The sequence below is a fragment of the Parus major genome, chromosome 1A, assembly GCF_001522545.3.
Source record: "Parus major isolate Abel chromosome 1A, Parus_major1.1, whole genome shotgun sequence".
NCBI lineage: Eukaryota > Metazoa > Chordata > Aves > Passeriformes > Paridae > Parus > Parus major.
The window spans coordinates 39,303,278-39,325,309 of record NC_031773.1 but is presented as its reverse complement, the minus strand read 5'-3'; the positions used below and the strand labels follow the sequence as shown (position 1 = coordinate 39,325,309).

Genomic DNA, 22,032 nt, shown 5'->3' with positions numbered 1-22,032 from the left:
GAGAGATCCACAGTCAAACCTGCTCCAACATGTCAGGTTATTCTTTTAGTTTTTGTCAGAACCTATGAGGAAAAGCCCACATTTTCTTCATTTAGAAAAATGCATTTGTTTAAGTAAGTAGCAGATTCTTCTAAGCTGCCATTTCCTAATTTTTTGGGTAGAAAGCTCTTTATACAACCCTAGCTACTGCTCAATTCAGTGGCTACCCATAACACATAATTATGGAGGGCTGCATTGTTTAAGACCTGGTTATTGTGCTTAAGTGTTCTTTTTAGTACAAGGCATTAAAACTACATCCACTTTAAAGACTAAAGCAGCATTTTGTAGTTAGTGTACTAGTAGTACTTAGTATTTAGTGTATTTAGTATTTAGTGGTACTAAGTTTCACACCTTTACTTTCTAATTGCTTTTAGCTCCTGGCCATTTGATCATGATTTTCATGATTTACTTCTGGCAAGAACTTCAGAATACTCTGGGAGGGAAAAAGTTGTGGGTTTTTTTTGTTGTTGTTTGTTTTGTTTTTTCTGTCTTTTTTTTTACTGATGATAAATAATTTAAATCATTACTGATGGTAAATAATTGAAATCATTACATTAAGAGACAGCATCTGGTTTTGTGCTGTTAGAGGGTTTATTATTTCCCTAAATAACAAGGTACCTTTCACTTAAAACAATAACATCAAGCTGTTTGTTAGTTGACCACCTGTGGTCTTGAATGCAGTTTGAAGTGTGAGGCTGGAGACTTTCCTTCCTCTATGAATGCAGAATTAGAATTTCAGCCAATGTTAACCCAAATATACTACAATAATGCACACTCTATTGTAGCTAATTACTAAGCTGAATTCAAAACAAACCTGTCACTTTTTATGATAGAGAAAGTGAATGTATACATAAAATGAAGAATAACATTCCACTCTTGCTGCTTTTTAAAAAAACTGAATGATACAACTGATGTAACTGAGGAGTACAGAAATGAGGCTAGAATATGATAAAAGTGTAATTCTTTATTTGTTTTCTCTCAAATCAAGCACCAAAAAAATTAAGTTTATGCTTTCAAATATTCTATCTTTAGGATAAAGTTATTCTTTTATATTTAGTTACTGATTTATTTTTTTTTACTTTCACTTAAGTTTTGTTTTTTTTTTCTCTTTTATTCTGGAGAGAAGGTCACTACATGATTGATTTAAAGTATGGTGTCAAGATGTAGTCTCAAGGATAATGGACTATAACAGTTTATTTTGTGTAGTTGTGTCCCTTTGAAAGTCTGTGTCTAATGTAGTTAGGAATTTTGCAAGCCACTTGGATTCTCCTTTGAACCAAAGGAAGGGATCCATTGGTGTGCTCCTTGGGCTGTTGGTGTCATGCCCTCAGGTGCTTCCAAAATTACTGTCAGTGATGATAAGTTTAATTCTGGTCAAATATAAATAAATTAAGTTAGTCAGTAATTTCACATTTCATAAAAAACCCCACAAAACAGTAAACCATCCAATCTTCAAGGATTATGACAGTTTTTTCATCAGACTTGAAAAAGTAGCCATGGTGTCTTGAGATTGTAGTTAAGTGTTTTCTCCTGTGCTGTGATTGCAGGAAATTGGATGTATAACATAGTCTGTGGAGATACAATGTTTTCTGCACCTGCTGAGACAAGAGTGTACTTGGCTTTTAACAATAATTTTACACCATTTTAGCAAATGGCAGCCTTCTGAACAACAGAGAAAAGAAATTGATCATTAGAGCTGAAGCTTGCTTGGTTTTCAAGTTAATCCTAATGCAAGATGGAGAAGGTGACGCAAAACTTTGAAATATGTAAAGTACATTGGTGCCTGTATGTGTATGGAGATGGACAGATAATTCTCACAAGTGCATAGAAGAATAGGGGGAGGGAGTGAAAACTTCAAACACATGGTAAGAAAACATACACACATTTTATAGGAGGTTCTGTTTTCTGCTACACATATTTTTTCTAATAAGTATTCTAGGTAAAATTAGAGTAGTTTTGTGTAACCCATGGAAATATCAGTGTCAGAACTGTTCTGTAATCTGCTCATAAAGCTTTACTATAAATACCTATTGATATCTCTTGATGTATCGTAAACTTTCTCTGAATTTCTCACTAGAACTGTTTCAGTGAAGTGTATGACTGGGTCTCTACCTTCCATTTAGACCTTCATTTTCTTCCCTGTGTTTAAGGAACTTGTATCTGGAAAATACCATGTGAGGGGAGGGAAGTATATTAAAAAGTAATAATAAATAATAGTTAAATAAATAATAAATCCAGTTCCAATTTAAACCAAAAAGAAATAAAAAACATAGATACTCAGTAGTTTCCTTCACAGCCTTCATATACTGTATTCTAAAACCACCAGTAAAAGAAAAGGCATATCCTAACTGTGTTGACAAGAACAACAAAATAAACAGAAAAGACACAGCAAGGCTAGCCAAACTATATATATGTAATTTGAGAATTTTGTGGAGAAAAATTTGTGTGTTTCCCATCCTGTTTTCAGTAAGAGATTTAGTTCGTTTATGGTTGTGGCTTGTGGTATAATGACCCTCCTAATGTCAGAGCTCTCTACTGCTTCAGTGAAATACCTGTGATACCATCTTTAAAAGTAACCTGAGTAGCACTATGCTGCAGTGAGAATTTGGATATCTAGATATCCATCTCTTGCCATATCTAGATATCCATATCTTTGCCATCTCTGTTTCTGAGTCTGGTCTGTTCCACCAAACCAACATCCTTCAATTTCTTTCTTGTGATTATTTAACACGTACTCCTGCTGCTTTAATTCATAGCAATTCAAAAATATTTAGAGTAGTATCTGGTATTTTTTATAGTTAACTAACCAGCTAGACAGGGTAGCTTTTTGGTGACTTTCTCACTTACCTTATTCCCAGGAAAATGTTTGTTGGGAGAGGTGAGAGAAAAGGCTGTTATGCAGCTGGAATGTACTTGGATCCACATTGGGGATGTAGCTGTAATGCCAAATGTATTGATGGGAAAAGAGTCTGGTAGGAGACTGAGAGCATTCTAGGGTGCTGGTTTTCTTGACTTGAGAGGGGGGGCACAAAGGAGTTTAAGGCTCTGTGAAAGAGGGGCTGAAGATGTGTCAGCAAAGTTGTGAGGAACTGACTTTCCTCACCACAGACCCTTCTTACCGCTGGCAGGCAATGCCCAGACCTCATCTGGCACTTAAGGCACCTCTTCCACTCTTTGCAGCCTAACAGATAAAAAAGCTGTTTCATCCTTGATTCTTGATAAAGGCGATTTGTGCTGGAGCTGAGTATGCTCAATTTAATTTTTGCACTGTAGGATTTGTTTATTCCTCCTTTACTACATGCAGGTGAATATGTGTGTTTGTTCAGATAAGCACAGTTCCTGTATAACAATTTCATAACCTCTCTTATGGTTCAGAGCTGCCTCGGCCTCCTATGGTTGATAGCCTTAAAAATGAACTGCTCAGGTCTACCCAGTCTTGCCAAGATGCTCATAAATAGTGACAAACTAGATTTATAATTTCCTGCTGCTCATAACTGTCAGCCAGAGGCCGGCTTGCACACCTTTCACTATTTTCAAACAAAGAAAATGCTTAACGTTTATTCTGTTTGCTTGTCATTTCCCTTTAGGATTAGCAGAAGTCTAATGATACTGTTACATAATTAGAAGTAACAAAGGAAAATTAAATGAGCTGAGTGGTACTAGTTAAAATAGGATGAGTGTTACTTTGAAGAGAAGCGAGGAGTCTGCAAGGTGCTACATGCCCAAAGATTCTGTGTTGCATTTTTGTGGGCATTAACTTAATTTTCCCAATTTTTCTTCTTTTTTTTTTTTTAAAGGTAAGTCTTTCTTCATATCTCTGTGATGTAAAAAGTGAAAAGAATTACTATACAATTATAGATAACAGCTGTGAGCAAAATAGGAAAAATTGTAGCAGATGATAGTGTCATTATGTTTTGAAAAGATTGACCTAGGTAGAGTCACATTGAGAGTTTTTACAGTTAAGTAGTCTGAATTTTTTACTGAAATACCAGTTGATTGACATTGAAGTTCTGTGGTCTAATGAAAAAGCACAGCAGTTTTGCTTTTTCCTCTGCATTGCTCTGTTAGAAGCTACAACTAATACAAGAGAAATAGGAGCAAAACAATTATTTCCTAGTATTCCAACACTTGACTATGGATTCAGAGGCTTTATTATGTAGCTTTGGATCAAGAATTTATATTTAATGCCTGGAGTTCACTGATGACTACAGTGTAATTTTCTGAGTTCAGTATTATCAGACTCAAAATTTAGTTGTACTTTAGTGTACTGAAATTTACTGTTTCTATTTTGCAAGTGTAATTCTTCATTGAAGCTAATTGGCTAAGGTGATATTCACCCTTTGAGCACAGTTTTGTAAACAGGCACACCTGCACATACTGAACTAAGACTAGTGACAAGAAGACTATCCTATCAGGATAGAATATAAACCTACAGATAAATCATAAAACAATTTATCAGAGTTCTCCTGAAAAAAACAGTTTCAATTTTGTAGTGGTAAATAATTTTTTTTTTACTGAAGCTTAGTATACTGTTAACAGTGTTTCATTGCTCACTTGTCATAACTTAGAAAATTTTAGCATTTGTCATTGAAAATAAGTTTATCTTCATCTGATTGTCAGCTTCTTGCTTGCATTCATTTAGTAAGCGTCTAGTAAGCAGTAAGAGCTGGGATCCCTCTTCAAGACAGTAGTAAACTTCACCATGATTGAAAAAAAATTAAATCAGACATCAGACAATTAAAATCTAGCACAGCAGCAGATGAAACCAATGTGGAAAGTTAATACGTTTTTCAGGTTACATCAAGAATTGCTAAAGGAAGAAAATTCTTCTGTAGTATCAAGGTGATAATGGTTATATTTCCTTGTTTTACTGCTTTTGAAAATGTTTTCCAACTCTTTAATCACTAATGAATCATGTAATTTTATGTATTTGTTTGAGCATTTATAAGAGCTTAAATCAAAACCAATGTCGTTATTCCACTTCTATCAATAATGTTGTCAAATGCAGTGTGTATGGTAATCTCAAGAAAGTTTACCAGCTATCCCATTCTAATTCTTGATTAAATAAAAAAATTAGGAAATCAAAGCAGTGCTGTGCACAGCACAGTTTTAACTATCATGAAATCTTCATGAAATCTTTTATATCTTTGTCATTCATTGTAATGAAGAAGGGTGAAGGTTTTTTTTTCTTGTTGAGTTTTTAATATGAAAGCCAATGTTTAAGACCAAAATAGGCAAAAGAAAGAAAGCAACTTCACAGCCAAATAATTTTGTAAATGTAGAAAGGAGACCTGGGGATCCTGAACTGCACGGAATTGTAATATTCAGAAGGCATTTTAGCTGATAGGTGTGGCAAACAACTGATTGTAGGATGTTATTCAAGGCCAGTTTATTATTCAAATTCAAATTAGAATGGTCGTTATCTAATGTTGTAACTGCAAGGACCCATGTTTTCATGTACAGGCAAAGAAGAGACATGCTGAGATGTTTCCATAGTGATCCTTTTTTAGGATGAAGTGAGGATAGGATGTCTTAGAGTTCGTCCAAGTATGCCTAGCTTCATGGGAAGACTTCAGCAAAATACTTGCCCAGAGATGCTGTAGTTTCATGGTGACTGTGGGGCACAGAAGCCCATGGCAGTTGTGATACAGTTGTATAATCTAGTCCAGGCTCTCTCTATCACACTGAAACTCACACACACAGTTTTCCATTCCATGTCCGTTTTGGTGACAGGAACAAGATGAGAAGGGAGCTCAGGAGGTTTGAATAATCTGAAGAACTGGCACTTCAGGTGCTTTACACAAACCTAGCAGTATGGAGGTGAACTCTGCTGTCTGGCTACCCACTGAATTACAGGGTTGTCAAGTCTAATGTAATGTGGATTTAACACCACATTTATTTAACTCATTTAGTAGAATCTAACTGATAAATCTTGCAATTTGCATTGATACTGCACCATAAAACACCCACATCAGCCCAGTCTTTAAACATGTGCTTAACTTTGCAGCCTTGTGATTAAGGTTGTGGACTGGGACACTGAAGAGCTGGGTTCAGTTCCTGCTCTAGTACAGTCATCCAGTGGGATACAGGGTAAGTCACTAGGCCCCAATTTTTTGGAGCTGTATAGGTTTGTCTCTGCTCAGCTATGCCACATCTGTCTAATTAAGATCTAAGGTATCATTTACAGTAGCATTATATGATGTAACACCTGTGTACTGTTGGCTTTCAATGAATTGTATGAGCAGATTTTTTAAAGACAGTGATGCCAAAGCTTCTCACTTGCAATGTAAATTCTATCTTGCAGAAATTTTGAGAATCAGTCTGGGATATTTAATGGTTTCTGTGTTACATGTTTTTAAGGTAGTCCACCTCATTTTTGAATGTGGTTGTTGCTCTGTTCCCCTGTTTTCCTCACATTTATTTATTGCTGTTTCTTTTCATAATAGAAGGCAAATCCTTTGCATTCTTTCCATTATGTGCACATAGAAGATGAACTGTGAGAGACACCAAAGTAGTGAATAGGAATGTAGCTGCTACCTTAGTAAAAACAATGCTGTCAGACAGTATCATTGCATAGCATATTAGCAGGTCATGAAAATAAAGCATAGGAGCTACTTCATTGATAACATGGTCTATAGACTGTGAGGTACATGAGATTAATATTCTTTGTCTGGTGTTCCAGTACCTTTTCACAGAATGGTTTGGTTTGGAAGGGACTTTAAAGATCATCTAGTTTAAACTGCCCTGCCATAGGCAAGGAACCTTCCACTAAACCAGGTTACCCAGAATCCCATCCAATTGGCCTTGAACAGTTCTAAGGATGGAGAGTTCAAAACCTTACTGGGCAACCTGTTTCAGTGCCTAATCAACCTTATAGTAAAGAATTTCTTCCTAATACATAATGTAAATGTACCCTCCTTCATCTAATGCCCATTCCCCCTTGTCATGTCACTACATGCCCTTATAAAAGGTCTACTGCTCTCCTGTAGGTCCCCTTTAGGTACTGCTATAAGGTTCTATAAGGTCTCTCCAGAACCCTTTATTCTCCAGACTGAGAAACTGAACTTTGCCAGGTCTGTCTTCCAGTCCTGTGACCAACTTGGTGCCTCTGGACTCACTCCAGAAGGTCAACATCTTGTGTTGGAGCTCCCACTTTTCTCCAATTTTATTCCTTCATTTTGTCCCCCTAGTCTTGAACTCAAGACTGCAATTACTCCATGATTAATGTCTTTTTAAGATCTTTGTAATATCTTTGTAATGGAAGGGGATGGCCAATTAGTGGGTATTTCATGAGGAGTGAAATAACAAGTGGACTTAAACTAATGCTACCAGAATGTCTGATACCTCCTGCACCGCCTAGGAAAGTTTAGCTTTTCTGACAAAAACTGTATTCCATGAGATGAATTTCTCACTAAGGATATGAAAATGCCAGTACATTTTGATAGATTCCTAAAAAAGCCCTAGAAAATTGACATGGATGAGAGAACTTGAAGCAGGACTTAGCGGGAATTGAGGATAAATGCCAAATTGGTTTCTGAACTTCGCTCAGCTTCTCTTTCATCACAGGATGAAGACATTGATTATACAAGTTAACAAATCTGAATCTAAGCTTTTGAGGTCTTTAGGTCTTTGCTTTGTAGCTTGCTTCAACATGCTGCAGTCTGCATCTCTCAAGTGTTTTTCCTTAGCCTTATAATAGTTTCAAACAGGAGTTCTAAGGCCTTTGAGTTAGTTGTCCAGCACTGTGGTCTGTATTGCAGTGTAAGAGCCACACAGAGTCAGGTGCCATGATGCTTATTGCTGATGCCTGCATGGTTTCTTAGCTCTGGTACTAAATACTCCACAACACCAAGGAGGAAGTTAGGCTTGGAACTTCTCAGTGCGCTTAGTGTTTGGATATATTTGCTTGCAATCAAACTTCCTGAAATAAATGGAGATGCATCCTTAAGTTAGAATTGTGTATGATCAGTTCCTGGGAATAAGACCTTAAAAAAGAGGAATTGCTTTTTATATGTATGTTTATGCAAAAGTGAAGTTGCAGTTGCATTTTCAAATATGACTTGAAGAAGAGAGTTGGTGAGTACTGCAAGATGCAGACCTACAATACTTAAATTTGCTTCCACATCATGTTTCTGTTTTCTGTCTGGAGCCTTGTAGCAACAGGCTGATAGTTTTCTTGCTTAGCTGAATAGCATCATTATTATGTACAGCATGAAATCCCCTTTTTGAGCATCTAAGAAATGGAGAAATCAACTTATATCTTCTGAAACTTCTTATGATTGATGCTCACTGAAAATGTTGTGTACAGTGTTTTCTGTATTTCTTTTATATTCAGTCTTGCTGCTCTTGTAACAACAAGTCAGGCCATAAAGTTTTATAAGAAATACTGATTCAGCTCCTGATGATTCCGTATTTCTAAAAAGCTTGATTGAATGTCCAAAATTTCAAACAAATAACTCATTTCAGTAATATCTCACTTGCAGAAAGGCTTGCCTCAAATATGTTACAGTGCTTTATAAATTAGGTGTCTTTGGGTTTTTGATATCCCACAAGACTTATGACCAAGATTCAGCTAAAATTATTCTTGCATGGGATCAGAAGAGCTTTGCAGCGAAGGACACTAATTCAAATTTGAAGCTATTAGAAATTTTCACATTTGTTCTGTCAAGTTCTGACTCTTCTTCCATTTACTCTGATTTATACTTTGTTCCCCTCATAGGTGCCTATCTTGTGCCATACTTAATCTTACTACTGATAATAGGGATTCCACTCTTTTTCTTGGAGCTTGCTGTCGGGCAGAGGATCCGTCGAGGGAGTATTGGTGTGTGGAATTATATCAGCCCCAAGCTTGGAGGAATTGGATTTGCAAGCTGTGTAGTAAGTTTTTTAACATTGTGCCATTTGCTTTCAGGTGTTATGATTTAGACTTCCTGTTTTGCTGCAGGGAAAGGCCATGGATTTATAGATGGGCATCAAGGTCAGTTTACAGTGTTTTCAAAGATCTGAGAACTTGAATTGAACCATTACAACTGTTGGTATATACGTGTCTGTTAAGTCAGACATTTTTGTGATTCTTTTGAAATTAGGAACTGTGGAACAGAGTAGTCTTCTGGAGGAAAAATGCCTGCAAAAGTAGAGGTGTAACATGATGAATATGGAGAAAAGTGAAAATTTAGAAAATGTCAAGTACTTTAATGGGACAAGTTGTTCTCTTTTTTCTTCTGATTTAGTTGAATTAAATTTAGGTTCATTGACTGATGTACAGAAATATGCAGAAGTTCAGCAGGAATTTTTTAAATTTACTTAATAAACATAACTTTTTGGTTGTTTTTTTTTTCCTTTTTACTAGGTATGCTTCTTTGTGGCCCTGTACTACAATGTCATTATTGGGTGGAGCCTGTTTTACTTTTCCCAATCTTTTCAGCATCCGTTACCATGGGACCAATGTCCTTTAGTTAAAAATGCATCTCATACCTGTAAGTCTGTGTTAACATAAGGTTCTTAAAAATTATGTAAAGTATATAAAATTTGAGATTTTGAAGCAAAAAAGGAGAGAAATTCAAGAAGATATTTGTGTGCAATATGTGCAAGTGGTTTTCCATCTAATTAAGATATCACATTATAATGCTTGAAAAGATGCAACAAAAGCTTAATCTAAGACAAATACAGTGTATTTGGAAAGAAATGTCACTGTCAACAGCATTTTAAAGAGTAATTAAATTAGGAGAATGCTATTTAGTGAGTTGCAGAAAAAAAAATCTTATTTCTCTTTTTCTGATGTTGATACTACTTTTTATACTTGATAAAAAAGAAAAGTGAAAGAAGAAATTTTACTTTTCAACTAGTAGAATACTTCCTGGCAAAATGTTGTTGGTTCACTAACAAAGGAGAAAATAGAAAACTGTAAATATCAATGAAATGGAAGCGATAAAAGCACGTTTTTTTTGGTAAATTAATAGAAATGAGATAATCAATCCTTTGAGTTTTGCTGTAATGAGATAATTTTTATTATTATTTCTATTGAAATATGTATTATTTCTTCTTTTAGTTTCCTTTTATTTCAGATCCTAAATTTTCTTTAATTATCTTTTGTGAGTTTATTTACCACTTGAATAAAGAACCAGAGATGTTTGAAAAGTTGTACCTTTTCGTAGAGTCTTTTCCAGAGTTGCTTGCTTCAGTTATTATGCAGAAAGTCAGTACCAGTGCATGCTGACACACAAACTGACTGTATGCCACAAGCTGCTGTGCATTAATTGAGCAGCGCTGGTTGTTTATGTACTCTTACCCTTCCCAAATGCTAAGCTACAGTGTGTCAGCCTAACTTGGGCAGAGGCCCTCTGAACTAAGCTTTCTAAAGAAAACTATTATATTTGATAGCATCTTACTGTTTTTAATAGGTTATTTCAGTGAAGATCTCTCATCTTAGTTAGGTTTCTTAAAAATAGTGTATTTTCCCCTTTTTCCCATTAAAAATCACTTTTGGAACATAGATAGAAACTTTCATTAAATGTATCTGTGTAGGAACCATTTATTTGCTTTCCTCATCACTTTGGTATCCTTATGTTATTATTTTATGGTTTATAATGGTAATTAAGTCCTTGCTAACTTGAGTGTCATATCAAAGCAGACACAATCAACAATTTGTTTTCCATCTTCAAATTCGTGTTCATTGCAGAGAGATACTTTTCATAGTATATAATTCATAGGATCATATACATATAATGTAATTTTATGTGTGATAAATGTAATGTATGTCCTCATATAAACCTGCCTACTATTTAGTTCTGAAGTGAGATATAAATTCTACCTTGGAGTAGGATTAACCATAATGCAGAGGAATTCATTATCCAAAATGGTGTTTTAAGAGATACACCCAGAAGTTTTCACTGATAGGAGTCACTTTTTCTTTTAAACAATGTCTTAAGACTGTTATGTGATTTTGGTTTCCTAATAAGTGATGATGGCACAATTAGAAATTTTGAGAAGTGGGAGAACAGTGTTATGAAATATCTCTCCTGAACCCATTCTTTACTTGCTAACATCTCTTTGACAGTTGTGGAGCCAGAGTGTGAGAAAAGTTCTGCAACCACTTACTACTGGTACAGAGAAGCACTGAATATTTCCAGCTCTCTGTCAGAGAGTGGGGGTTTAAATTGGAAGATGACTATCTGCTTGCTGGCTGCCTGGGTCATGGTATGCTTAGCCATGATCAAAGGCATTCAGTCTTCAGGCAAAGTGAGTATACTGTTTACCTGCATGATATTGTTTTATTTTGAAGCATTTCAGAACATTTCTGTTCACCAAACCCTCTGTTTACTCATGAAATCTGTAGGAGCAGGTTAAGTGCTTTGACTCACCCCTCCATTTGTATAATCTCAAGTAGAGGAATATTAATAGTTAAGCATTAAAATTCCATCAATTTTATTGGAAATGGCAGTAATTTAGAGGGAATTGAGATTTGAAGAAGAATAATTTTGCTTCTCATCCGTATAATTGTTGCATGTAACTGTACCTCAGCTTTATTGTGCAGCATAAGTCTCTGTGTTCTGAGTGTCTAAGGAAGTAAGTTTCCATGTGTACTCACATTTGCATGCTTCTGGCATTAACACAGCTGCTTCCCAGGATTCTGGATTGTTTCTTTTGACTAATGGCTTGCCATCATCCCTTTGCATCTGAGTACTGTTACCTTGTCTTCTTTCCAGCCAGCTGGATTTGCTGGTTAAAGATTTGCTAGTTCTGTTTATCCTGGGGGGTTTTTCAGAGGTAAAATAATTTGTCCCAGTAGCAAAATTCTCTGCTATTAAAAACTTTGGCACTGACATGGCAATTTCTGTGATCTCCTTGGGGTATTTCAGTTAAAGAAATAAGCAGCAAGTTTAACTAGCTCATCATTTTACTAAACTTTACAGAATAAATTTTCTTTTCAATGATGGGTTATGAAAGATCAGATTTGATTACTACTTTTTGTTGTTTTGGCAGTAAGCATTACATAGTGATTGCATTCATTGGTTATGTACTTTCTATTAATTCTTGTCCCCTTTCCTTCCAAAGGCAAAATTAGTTTCTATTCATGCTGCATACCTTTGCCATACACAGTCAGAGAGCTTTTGTGAAGAGAAGCATTTTTGCAACAGTTTACTTTTGTCTTTTATTGTTTTTTTTTGTCTCAATTAATAGTGAATTTCCCTGGGAGTCCAGTGGCTCTTTATCGATTAGTGATAAATACAGTTGGTTGCAGTTGTATTGTTTTTGTACAGTACAGAAATTAAATTATTTTGCAATCCTGTGATTATGCTTTCTTCTGCAGAGGCAAGGGGAATGGGAAGTGTTCTGCATATTTTTAGAGCATATGATCATCAGTACACTCACACATCCACAGGACACTGTGTAGTGAATGAACCTATTGAAAAGAAAGTCCATGTTAAATGTCATGTTACATTTTTTCTTACCTTCTTGTATTTCAGATCATGTATTTTAGTTCCCTTTTCCCATATGTGGTGCTTTTATGCTTTCTGATCAGAGGACTGCTCCTTAATGGGTCAGTGGATGGAATTCGTCACATGTTCACCCCTAAGGTATGTACTTAATTTCTGTTTGCAGGGTATTAAAGTTTCAATTGGCAATTTGACCATTTATGAATGCTCTCATTTAAGCTTATTGTTTTCATAGAACATTTGGCTGTATTTCTGTTTGCTTAAATTGCAAAATTTCTGTTTAACTCAGTGGCACAATACCAAGCCCTAAAGTCCAAAGGCTCTAGGTGTTCCAAGGGTCTGTAGAGTTACCTCTCTTAGGTGAGGGTTCCCAGAGTTATATGCCTCTACAAAGCTAAAGAGATGAGAGTGCAGTTTAAAGGATTCAGGAAGTTTAGAGAGCTCTAAATACTGAAAAGAGGAGTTTGCCATTTACTAAATGTCTAGTAAAAAACAAATTTGTAAAAACAAATGTCTAGTTCTGGGTTTTCAGTGCCTTACTTGGAACTATTGTGGCATACATAATTAACTTGTCCCTTTTGAAAAAGAGCATTTATTTTCCTCCTTTTTAGAAAAAAAGCTTTTTTAGTAGCCCAAAGTACAGGAGACCTGTATTTAACAGTAAAGTAGTGTAAGTACTCGCCACTCAGCATTCCTTATCAATTTTCCAATGACAAGCCAAGACAGCAGCAGTTCTAAGCCTGTACTTTTTACTGCTGATATTTTTGCCAGGAACGTGCCTTACACAGCTTTAGATTGTCTGACTATGGAGGTGATAAGGGATGTTATGAATCATTGTTTAGCTTGAAGATCTAAATTCTGTTCACACCTATCTCAAATGCTTGCAACTATATCTATACTATAGGAACAGCATGTTTGAATAGTCAGCACCCTACTCAGGAATGTAAAAGACTGGGCTTCATATTGTATTGTGAAATGGCCTTTCCTGCAAGTCCACTTCACAATACAGTTGACAAGAACAGGACTATTTTTTCAAAAATGAAAGCTAAATAATAAGATAATCAAAATCAATGCACATAGTGGCTAATGCCAGATGACAGGATGTTGTCAGTTGTTTTGATTCCAGATATTTTGAGTCTGGTGAACTGTCATCCTGTAAAAATGACCTTTGTCAGCTCTCACAGTGATGCAGTCATGTTCCACTTCACTCACTGTCACCACTTTAGAGAGTTTACATTTGTGCAGGAAACTTGCAGGCTGCTAGGCAAATTTGGGAAATCTGAGGAAGAGAGAAATGTAATGCCTATTAACAAAAGTAAGTCTAAAACAGAGGTGGAATACAGACCTCTATGAGATATAATTTGGTTTCTCAACCATGGTGTTAATACTTCCTTTTTTGGCTGGAGAAGTACCACTAGATACTGAGGGAAAATAAAAATAAAAACTCCCCTTGGATACCAACACCTCTTCAGTATTCACTATTTCATGAGTTAGACTTAAATAAGTTGCAGCTGGTGCTTCCTTTACAGTTATGTTATACTTAATTATACAATTGTTTCAACTGTTCATATAAATGATCTCAAAAAAAAATGGTTCTTAATTAATTCTGACTGTTTCCAGTTCTGTATCAAAATTTAAGCTGTGGTTTAAATTTGAAGTAAGGAGGCCTGTATGTCACATGTATTATATGTGAATATAAACCTTACAAAATATTTACATTACAATTTTTTGTACTTGAGCACTGATTTGGACTGTAGGCTCATGAGACTACCTGGAGAAATTAAAGCCCCCACCTGTTGTTTGATTCACTCCGCTGTGCTAACACTTTATTTGTACATCCAGGCTATAAAAAGGAGTGCTAAACCTATCTAGAATGAAAATTATCCAGGTAGATAGATGTGAGAGGGGAGGGAGAAGCATCTTTTCAGCCCAATCAGCTGAGCAAATGACCACATTTTGAGCACAGATGAATTCTGTGCAAACTCCCATCAGTTATGCTAGCATGGTAGAGGACTGGCACACATTGCTGCAGGTGTGAGAGTTCCAGACTAATGTAGAAGGGGAGAATTTCTCTGTTTGGCATGGCTGTTAAACAAAGCAAAAATTCTAAATAAGAAACTTAATTGAAAACGTGAAGAAAGGTATGTGAAAAACCCACTTAAATCAACTACTGCAGTTAAACTATAGGATTATATGAAGTACAGAGACTCCAAAATTTCACAGGCAACACTTAATAGCAAATCAGTCTAGAGTTATTTTGAAACACGCTGCTTTTGGTGGTACCAAAGGATGTATTTTAGGAGGTGAGAAGTGTTCTGATATTTCAGCTGACGGCGAATTTGGTGCAGATAAGAACGTTCCTCACACTCCCTCTGGTGGGATAGTTCTGGCACAACAGTGACACAGAACCTCGTGCAGTAGCCACTTGTGCATTGTAATTATAATCTAAATAACTACATTATAAAACAGGAATATGTTTATCGTCATAAACACTTTTTCTCAATTATACAGTATTTCAGCTATAAATAAGTGAATAAAGAAGCTTTCTGCTGCCTATCTGTAATAAATATAGCTCCATGAGAAACTGACCTTTTATTCAAAATGTTGTAACAATAGCAGATTTATTTCTCCTCAGAGTCAAGACAGTCAGTCTAATAATGCTGGCATCTATGCTGATGCATTTTAGTTTTACTTTTATGAATAAACCTAGGGCTTAAGCTTAAAGAAAATAAGTCACTTGCATAAATGGAGGTTCTGAATCAGCGTAAGCAAATCTGATTTTTTAAATTTGACATGAACTTCTTTACTTCTTTTTTGTGATTCAGTATCTAGAAGAATTTGAGATAGATGATGACTCATAAATTTGTAACAAAGTTATTTTTTTAAGGAGCAGTGCAGTTGATCTCAGTGAGCCATATTGTTAAATTTTTTGATAACAGGCTTAGTTGCCCCTGAAATACCCGACACATTTAACACAGGGTTAAGTTCAAGGCATCTGACTTAGGAGATTTGATTTCTGCACTATACAGCTTGTGGTGGCAAGTGTTCATTTCATGTATTTCATTTTGCTTTACATATTTGCATGTAATAGAATTCCATAATTCCATATAAGCATGCGTATCTCATGTTCATCTTTTTTTTTTGTTGTTTGTTTGAAAAGTAACAAGAAAGCAACTTTAATCATACTCACTGCATTTATTAAGAGGGTGGATCATTCTAAAATACATCTTAAGTCTAACAGAAGCCTACATATACTGTAAATAAAAGACAGTTAATACTGTAAAAAAAAAAGTTCTCTCTTATTTCTCAGTATAACTAGCTGCTGTTTCAGTTACATAGCTCCAATAGTGTCTCATTGCTGGGAACATCCTCTACAGCATGTTTCTCTACAATGTTTAGATAATATAAAATAAACAGAAATTCTGGCCTATAAGTTTGCCAACTTCAGGGGTCGCATTCAGCTTTGATTTTATCGTAGTGAAAATACAGTTGTAGTGGAGTATTAGCATTTTATGATGTAGGGTTTATTCTGTTGTTTTTTTCATATAATAGAAATGCCTTTTATAGCTGACATATATTATATCTAATTTCAAACAGCTTGAAATAATGCTGGAGCCCAAGGTCTGGAGAGAAGCTGCTACTCAGGTGTTCTTTGCCTTAGGGCTTGGATTTGGTGGAGTCATTGCCTTTTCAAGCTACAACAAGAGAGACAACAACTGCCATTTTGATGCTGTACTGGTGTCCTTCATCAATTTTTTCACTTCTGTGCTGGCAACTTTGGTGGTGTTTGCAGTTCTGGGCTTCAAAGCCAATATCATAAATGAAAAATGTGTTACCCAGTATGAAAATCCATTTATTTTTTAAAATTATTTTTACGGTTTATTTAGTTTATGAACTAACACAGACCACTGAGTTTGTTCTCTCTGTTCTATTGTGTTTTACAGAAATTCAGAGAAGATTTTAAAACTTTTGAAAATGGGCAATCTCAGCCAAGATATGATCCCACATCATATCAATTTCTCAAGCATTACAGCAGAAGATTACAATTTAGTTTATGACATTATACAGAAAGTCAAAGAAGAACAGTTTGATTCTCTTGGTCTGAAATCTTGTCAAATTGAAGATGAACTTGACAAGGTGAGATTACATCTTGAGTACAGAGATTATGAACAGATGAACATTTATAAGCCTGAAGTGAGCTGTGAAGTGTACCTGCACAAAGTACCAGTACAGTGTACCTGTGAGTCGTGCACCTGTAAAGACCTGGATGAAAACATGGCTGCATTCCAGCTCACTTGAGGACATTTGGGTCTGACGTCTTAATATGGTCTGCACTGCTTTAGAATATATTTTGATCATGATATCATTCTTCTCAGGAGGTTTTTAAGCTCTATTTTTCAGAAGAATTGAGCTTGAGGGTTTTGCCAAAGACTAAACAGAGATGTTACTTATTCCATGTCGTAGACTGCAAGACTGCAATAATGTTAAGATATAATTATTAGATATAAATACTACTTCACCAAAACTAAAAAAATTATCATCTACTTACTAGGTAGTTGTTTAATGAGTATAATCCTGTTTTGAAATCTCATAGTAAGCCAAATCTGTAACAGAAATTACAGTTTTCTAGCTTTAGAGAGGCAATTGCAGATTGAAACACTGACTTCTTACAGTTGCACCAGCATTTGATGATAAAATATAAAATTGGTGATTTAGATGTTTAAAGTTTCTATAATATGGCTGCTGTTTAAATTTGATTTAAATTTCTAAGTATAGAAATTCAATCCTTTATGTGCTTACTGGAGAAAACAGTGTATTTATATAGTGTTATATTTATATACTAGCTGTCACGCAAAATTATCAGTGAAAGGTAGAAAGAAGTTGTTCTGATTGGACATGAGAGGAAAATTCTCCATAATGAGTGCAATCAGCCATTGGACAAATCTCTCAGTGGAAGTGGTGGGTTCCATATCATTGGACACTTTTACGATTCAGCTGGACAGGGTGCTGGGCCATCTTCTTGAGACTGCTTTTGCCAAGAAAGTTTGGACCAGATGATTCATGAGACACCTTCAAACCAAGTAATCTATGATTGTATGAAAGAATTGTGTTAATGCCCATCAACTTAAAAATTCTTATGTTTCAGTAACTAGTATTAACTGGAAGAATTACATATTAGATAGCAACTTCCCTCTTTGCCTTCAAGGTGTAATCAATGACACTGTATGAACACAAAGTCAGACTTGTCAGGCTGTCACACTACCAAAGAAAAATAAAAATCATGAATAATGATACAATTTTGTTTCCTCACTGACAGGCAGTCCAAGGAACTGGTTTAGCTTTTATTGCATTTACAGAAGCAATGACCCACTTCCCTGCTTCTCCCTTCTGGTCAGTCATGTTCTTTCTCATGTTAGTAAATTTGGGACTTGGAAGTATGTTTGGAACCATTGAAGGCATTATCACGCCCATTGTTGATACCTTCAAGGTCAGGAAAGAAATTCTTACTGGTGAGTTGCACAAACTTTCTTTTCTCCGTAAAGCAGTAAGCTAAAATTTTTTTGAGACTATGAATTTTCTTTTTTGTTTCTTTTGTTTTGTTTTACTCTTTTGTTTTGTGACAGGAAAGTTTACAGAGCATTTTACAGAGCAGTAAATCACTGTATTCCAGAATGTACTTCCCTGCACAGGCACATTAATATCTGCCAGTAAAACCTTTTCCTGAATGTTACAGTAGCATAAACACCCTTAAATTTTAATTTAATGTCTGTTACAAGTTTCTGTATGGTCAGTCCTTTTGGCTTCTTTCAGAATACTTTCCATTCCAGCCTGTGTTGCACATTGGAGAAACAAAGGACAAGGAAAGAGTGAAAATACATTGCAAATTACAACAAATTACTCCTGAGTAGGCCAGATGAAATCATAATTTATGAGGAATTTTTTATTATGCTAAAATCAGTACAATTACTCTCTAGAGAAACATATTTTTCTCTGTTAAATGTTTATAATGTCTTAAACAAGAAGTCTCATTGTTTTGTTTGGGGTTTTTTTATTACTTAAATGCCCAAAGTTGTTTGAGGTGTAGCATGTTCATGTAGCTTTGACTTGTAGGGATTTCTCTTTTTTATATAAAAGACCAGCAGAGGTGTGAAGTTAGATTCCTGAAAACCTTCAGGACAGCTGCAAGGGACTTGGTGTGTTATGCACAAATTCAGCTTTCATATCAATGCCTGGAAAAGGTGGGATAAAAAATAAATTCTAGAAAAAAAGGTGCTTTAACATTATCTAACTCTATGAAGAAAACAATAAAATCTGTGAGAGAAGTAATAATATATTTTATAAAACTTAACCCTTGATGCAGCAGAGCACTGCTTTCTTCCCAACTCCTTTCCTTACTTTACTGAGATAAGTAATATTTAATAGATAAAAAAATCAAATTCTTAAAAAAAGATGAATAAATTGATTTTTCAGAAGTTGAAAGTTATTTTTGATCTGTTTGTTTTCTTGAATTAGATCTTAACTTCATGCTGAATAACCAGTGCAACAATTAGAAATTAGCTGTTCTTCCTAAGTATGTGTGCAAGTACCATGATATAAAGTCATTACACTGGAGTAATGGAGCATTTTACAATATTGGTTAACTCGGTTTGACAAAAAAAAAAATAAAAAAATAAGGAAATGTCCAAGAACTACCATTTTTTTGTAACTTTTTTAAGTGGTGTGCATGCATGATTTTAGCTAAATTCAGTTGTACTCAAAAGATTGCAACTTGATGTGGTGTTTTGTTAATTTACTGAAAAAAATGAAATATATGGATTATTTTTCATGCAGTATTGGTGGCATTTAAGGATTATGTCTGCAATAGATTTCATGCTTACAAGACAAAAGCTTTCAACTTTTACAGAATGGTTAGCACATTTGCAACTCTTGGAGTTCAAGGAAACCAACTCAAATGCTTAAATTCATTTTGCATTCAGCAATGCTGTGCCTCATGCTGAGTGATGGAAAATTCATAAAGTCTTTATTATAATATTTCTAGAAGGTTCAAGAAAGTGATTAGACTTCTAACACAGTGTTTTAAACAGTGTCATTGTCTTACTTTCAGTATCGTAATCAATAATAATTGATTATCTTGCAGTGGCTGTATTCTGTAAAGATATTTTATATTTTGACCCAGATTAATTTCACATAATTTTGGACTGCTTAGATGCATCCTTAGCCTAAGTTCCCTGTGAGAAAAAAGAAGAGCACTTTAAGAATCAGTCTTACTGATGCTCAGCCTACAACTGATGTCATGATTTATTGATATTTAACTTAATTAATAATTAAGCCCTGTTACTGACAATTTTAGTTGGAGAAAATGATATTGAGATCCATTATGCAAGATCAGCCTTTCAAGAAGTATATTTTGGGGTGTCCCTAAGGAAGGGACAGAAATGTTGCTTAATGTACAAATACATTTAGACAGATCCTAACAGAATTTTATGATGTAAATGATCTTTTAGGTAAAGTCTATTCAGCCTTTTCATTTTTTATAATCATAGTCTTTTCAGAATCATAGAAAATTTTTCATATTATTTTTCTTCCCCATATTTTCACTTTGAAGTTCCTTTCACTTCTGAATTTCAAAAAGTGAGCTGGTGACCAATTAACATGATGTATGATGTTTTGCCTACTGGGTGATTTACCTCTGCGTTTACATTATGTTTAGTGAGAAATAATCACTTGATTAATCACTGCTACTTAATCAGGACTGCTGTGATATGGTGATTCTAGTAATTCTAATTTTATAACTTCTCCATTTTTAGGAAAGAGGTATGATTACTAATATTCTTAAAACTGAGACCCCCTGAAACAATAAAATGTTACCGAATTTACTTCTATGAAACGATGCATTACTTCCTCTTTGTTGATGTAACTTTGTTGCAGCTGTGGCTCACATTTCTGTCCTTTATTCCAGTCATCTGCTGCTTGGTAGCATTTTTTATTGGCCTGATATTTGTGCAGCGCTCTGGAAATTATTTTGTGACGATGTTTGATGACTACTCAGCTACTCTGCCGCTGCTTATCGTGGTCATTTTGGAGAATATTGCAGTCATCCGAATTTATGGAATAGACAAGTAAGTGAAGGAAATGTTATCTCCCAACGCCATTCTTTACAATAATTATTACTATTTTAATTATAGTTGTGAGAAAGGAGATGATAGCAAAAACAGGGTCAAAGCTTTTTTGGAAGCAGCACAGTTGATGACAGTAAAGTGACCTGTTGGGGATGGGTGAAGACGAATGACCATAAATCCCTCTTGGTTTTTTTCTTCTTTTTAATTCCTTTAATATGCAAAATCAGCAGAATGTGTTCAGGAAGTGAGATCAATGTGTGCCACACTTAAAGAATAGAAGAGTTTGTATCAAAAAGAACTTGTGCCGTGCACAGGTCAAACAGAGAATGCTGTTGAAGTAATTTAAGTGTCTAATTTTTCATGAAGAAAAAGTGTGACATAGAATGGGTGGAGTTTCATTTGACTTATCACTTGTTTGATATGAGTAATCAGCCAATCCTTTGTCATAAAGAAACAAAACTGTAAGAAGAAAATTTAATTTTAATGGTTTCCAGACATTGTTTCTAGTCTATGCAAGTAGTACTTGGTCTGCTTACTCATTAAGGGAGAATTCCAACTTGGGCCACATGTATAATTCTATAATTGATCATTTAGATATAAAAACACCACGTAGATTATTTTACACATGTAACTAAAAGATAAAACAGATGACCTGGTTATAAGGTTGGTAATGTCCAAGCTCCACTGTGAAAGGAGGTGGACGTGTCAAAAGTCAGCAGCTTACCTGTGAGGAAGTCGATGTTTAGCCATAGCTAAAATATGTTAATCCTTTGCTTATGACTCACAGTGCAGGTGATTCATGTTTTCAGAAGGGGTTCTGATGGGATACAGTGAAAAGTCAACAGCCAAGTTTCTCCTTTGTAATGACCACCTGAGTATTCCTTCTGGAGTATTCTTAGTATTTCTTCTGATGTATATTCCTCCAGAGTATCCTTCAGAAACCTAGCAATTCAGTTTGCAAAAACTGTCAGTGTGATCACTGGCTGTGATTACTACCAAGGGTTCCTTGTAGGTGAAATTCCATATAAATGTCTTATTAGACATAAAGTCTTTGATCAGATAGTAGAAAAGCAAGGCATAGCATACAAAGGGTGCTACAGAAAAAGGGATGATATGTGAATCTCTGTAACCAAGAGGGAAAATCTCCCATGCTGGAATCAGTGCTATGAGGAGCTTGAGGTAAAGGAGATTTTTAGAAGAGGGTAAGTAGGATGGAGACAATGGAAGACTTTAAAATAAAGATAACAGATTCATGTTCAACTGGAAGAAGAACTAGAGATTTCAGGAAGAGAAGGCTATCTACAGAGGGCACAATCCATTTGTAAATTCAGCTTCCTTTTAATGATGTGTTTTATTTCAGTGTAAATAAACAATAGAATGCCTCAAGCTGTGCAGGTAAAATTTTTTTCTGAGCATTTACATGACAGAAGCTTCAC

General features: G+C 35.2%; 1 protein-coding gene across 4 annotated transcripts in view; it reads left to right on the top strand.

Annotated features, from left to right (window-relative positions):
• The window catches only part of SLC6A15 (solute carrier family 6 member 15), a 36,625-nt gene that overhangs the window by 10,918 nt on the left and 3,675 nt on the right, over positions 1-22,032 (top strand). For 2 of the 4 annotated variants that reach the window (XM_015628936.3, XM_033514559.1), the window contains exons 3-10: positions 8,759-8,916; positions 9,389-9,515; positions 11,096-11,277; positions 12,507-12,617; positions 16,074-16,315; positions 16,421-16,613; positions 17,794-17,986; positions 20,437-20,596. In XM_015628936.3, the coding sequence (XP_015484422.1) occupies positions 8,759-8,916; positions 9,389-9,515; positions 11,096-11,277; positions 12,507-12,617; positions 16,074-16,315; positions 16,421-16,613; positions 17,794-17,986; positions 20,437-20,596 (1,366 nt within the window). Of the gene's footprint in view, positions 1-1,687; positions 4,882-6,046; positions 6,130-8,758; positions 8,917-9,388; positions 9,516-11,095; positions 11,278-12,506; positions 12,618-16,073; positions 16,316-16,420; positions 16,614-17,793; positions 17,987-20,436; positions 20,597-22,032 lie in introns of all 4 variants that reach the window. The other 2 variants (XM_015628938.3, XM_033514560.1) reach the window with 2 other exon arrangements.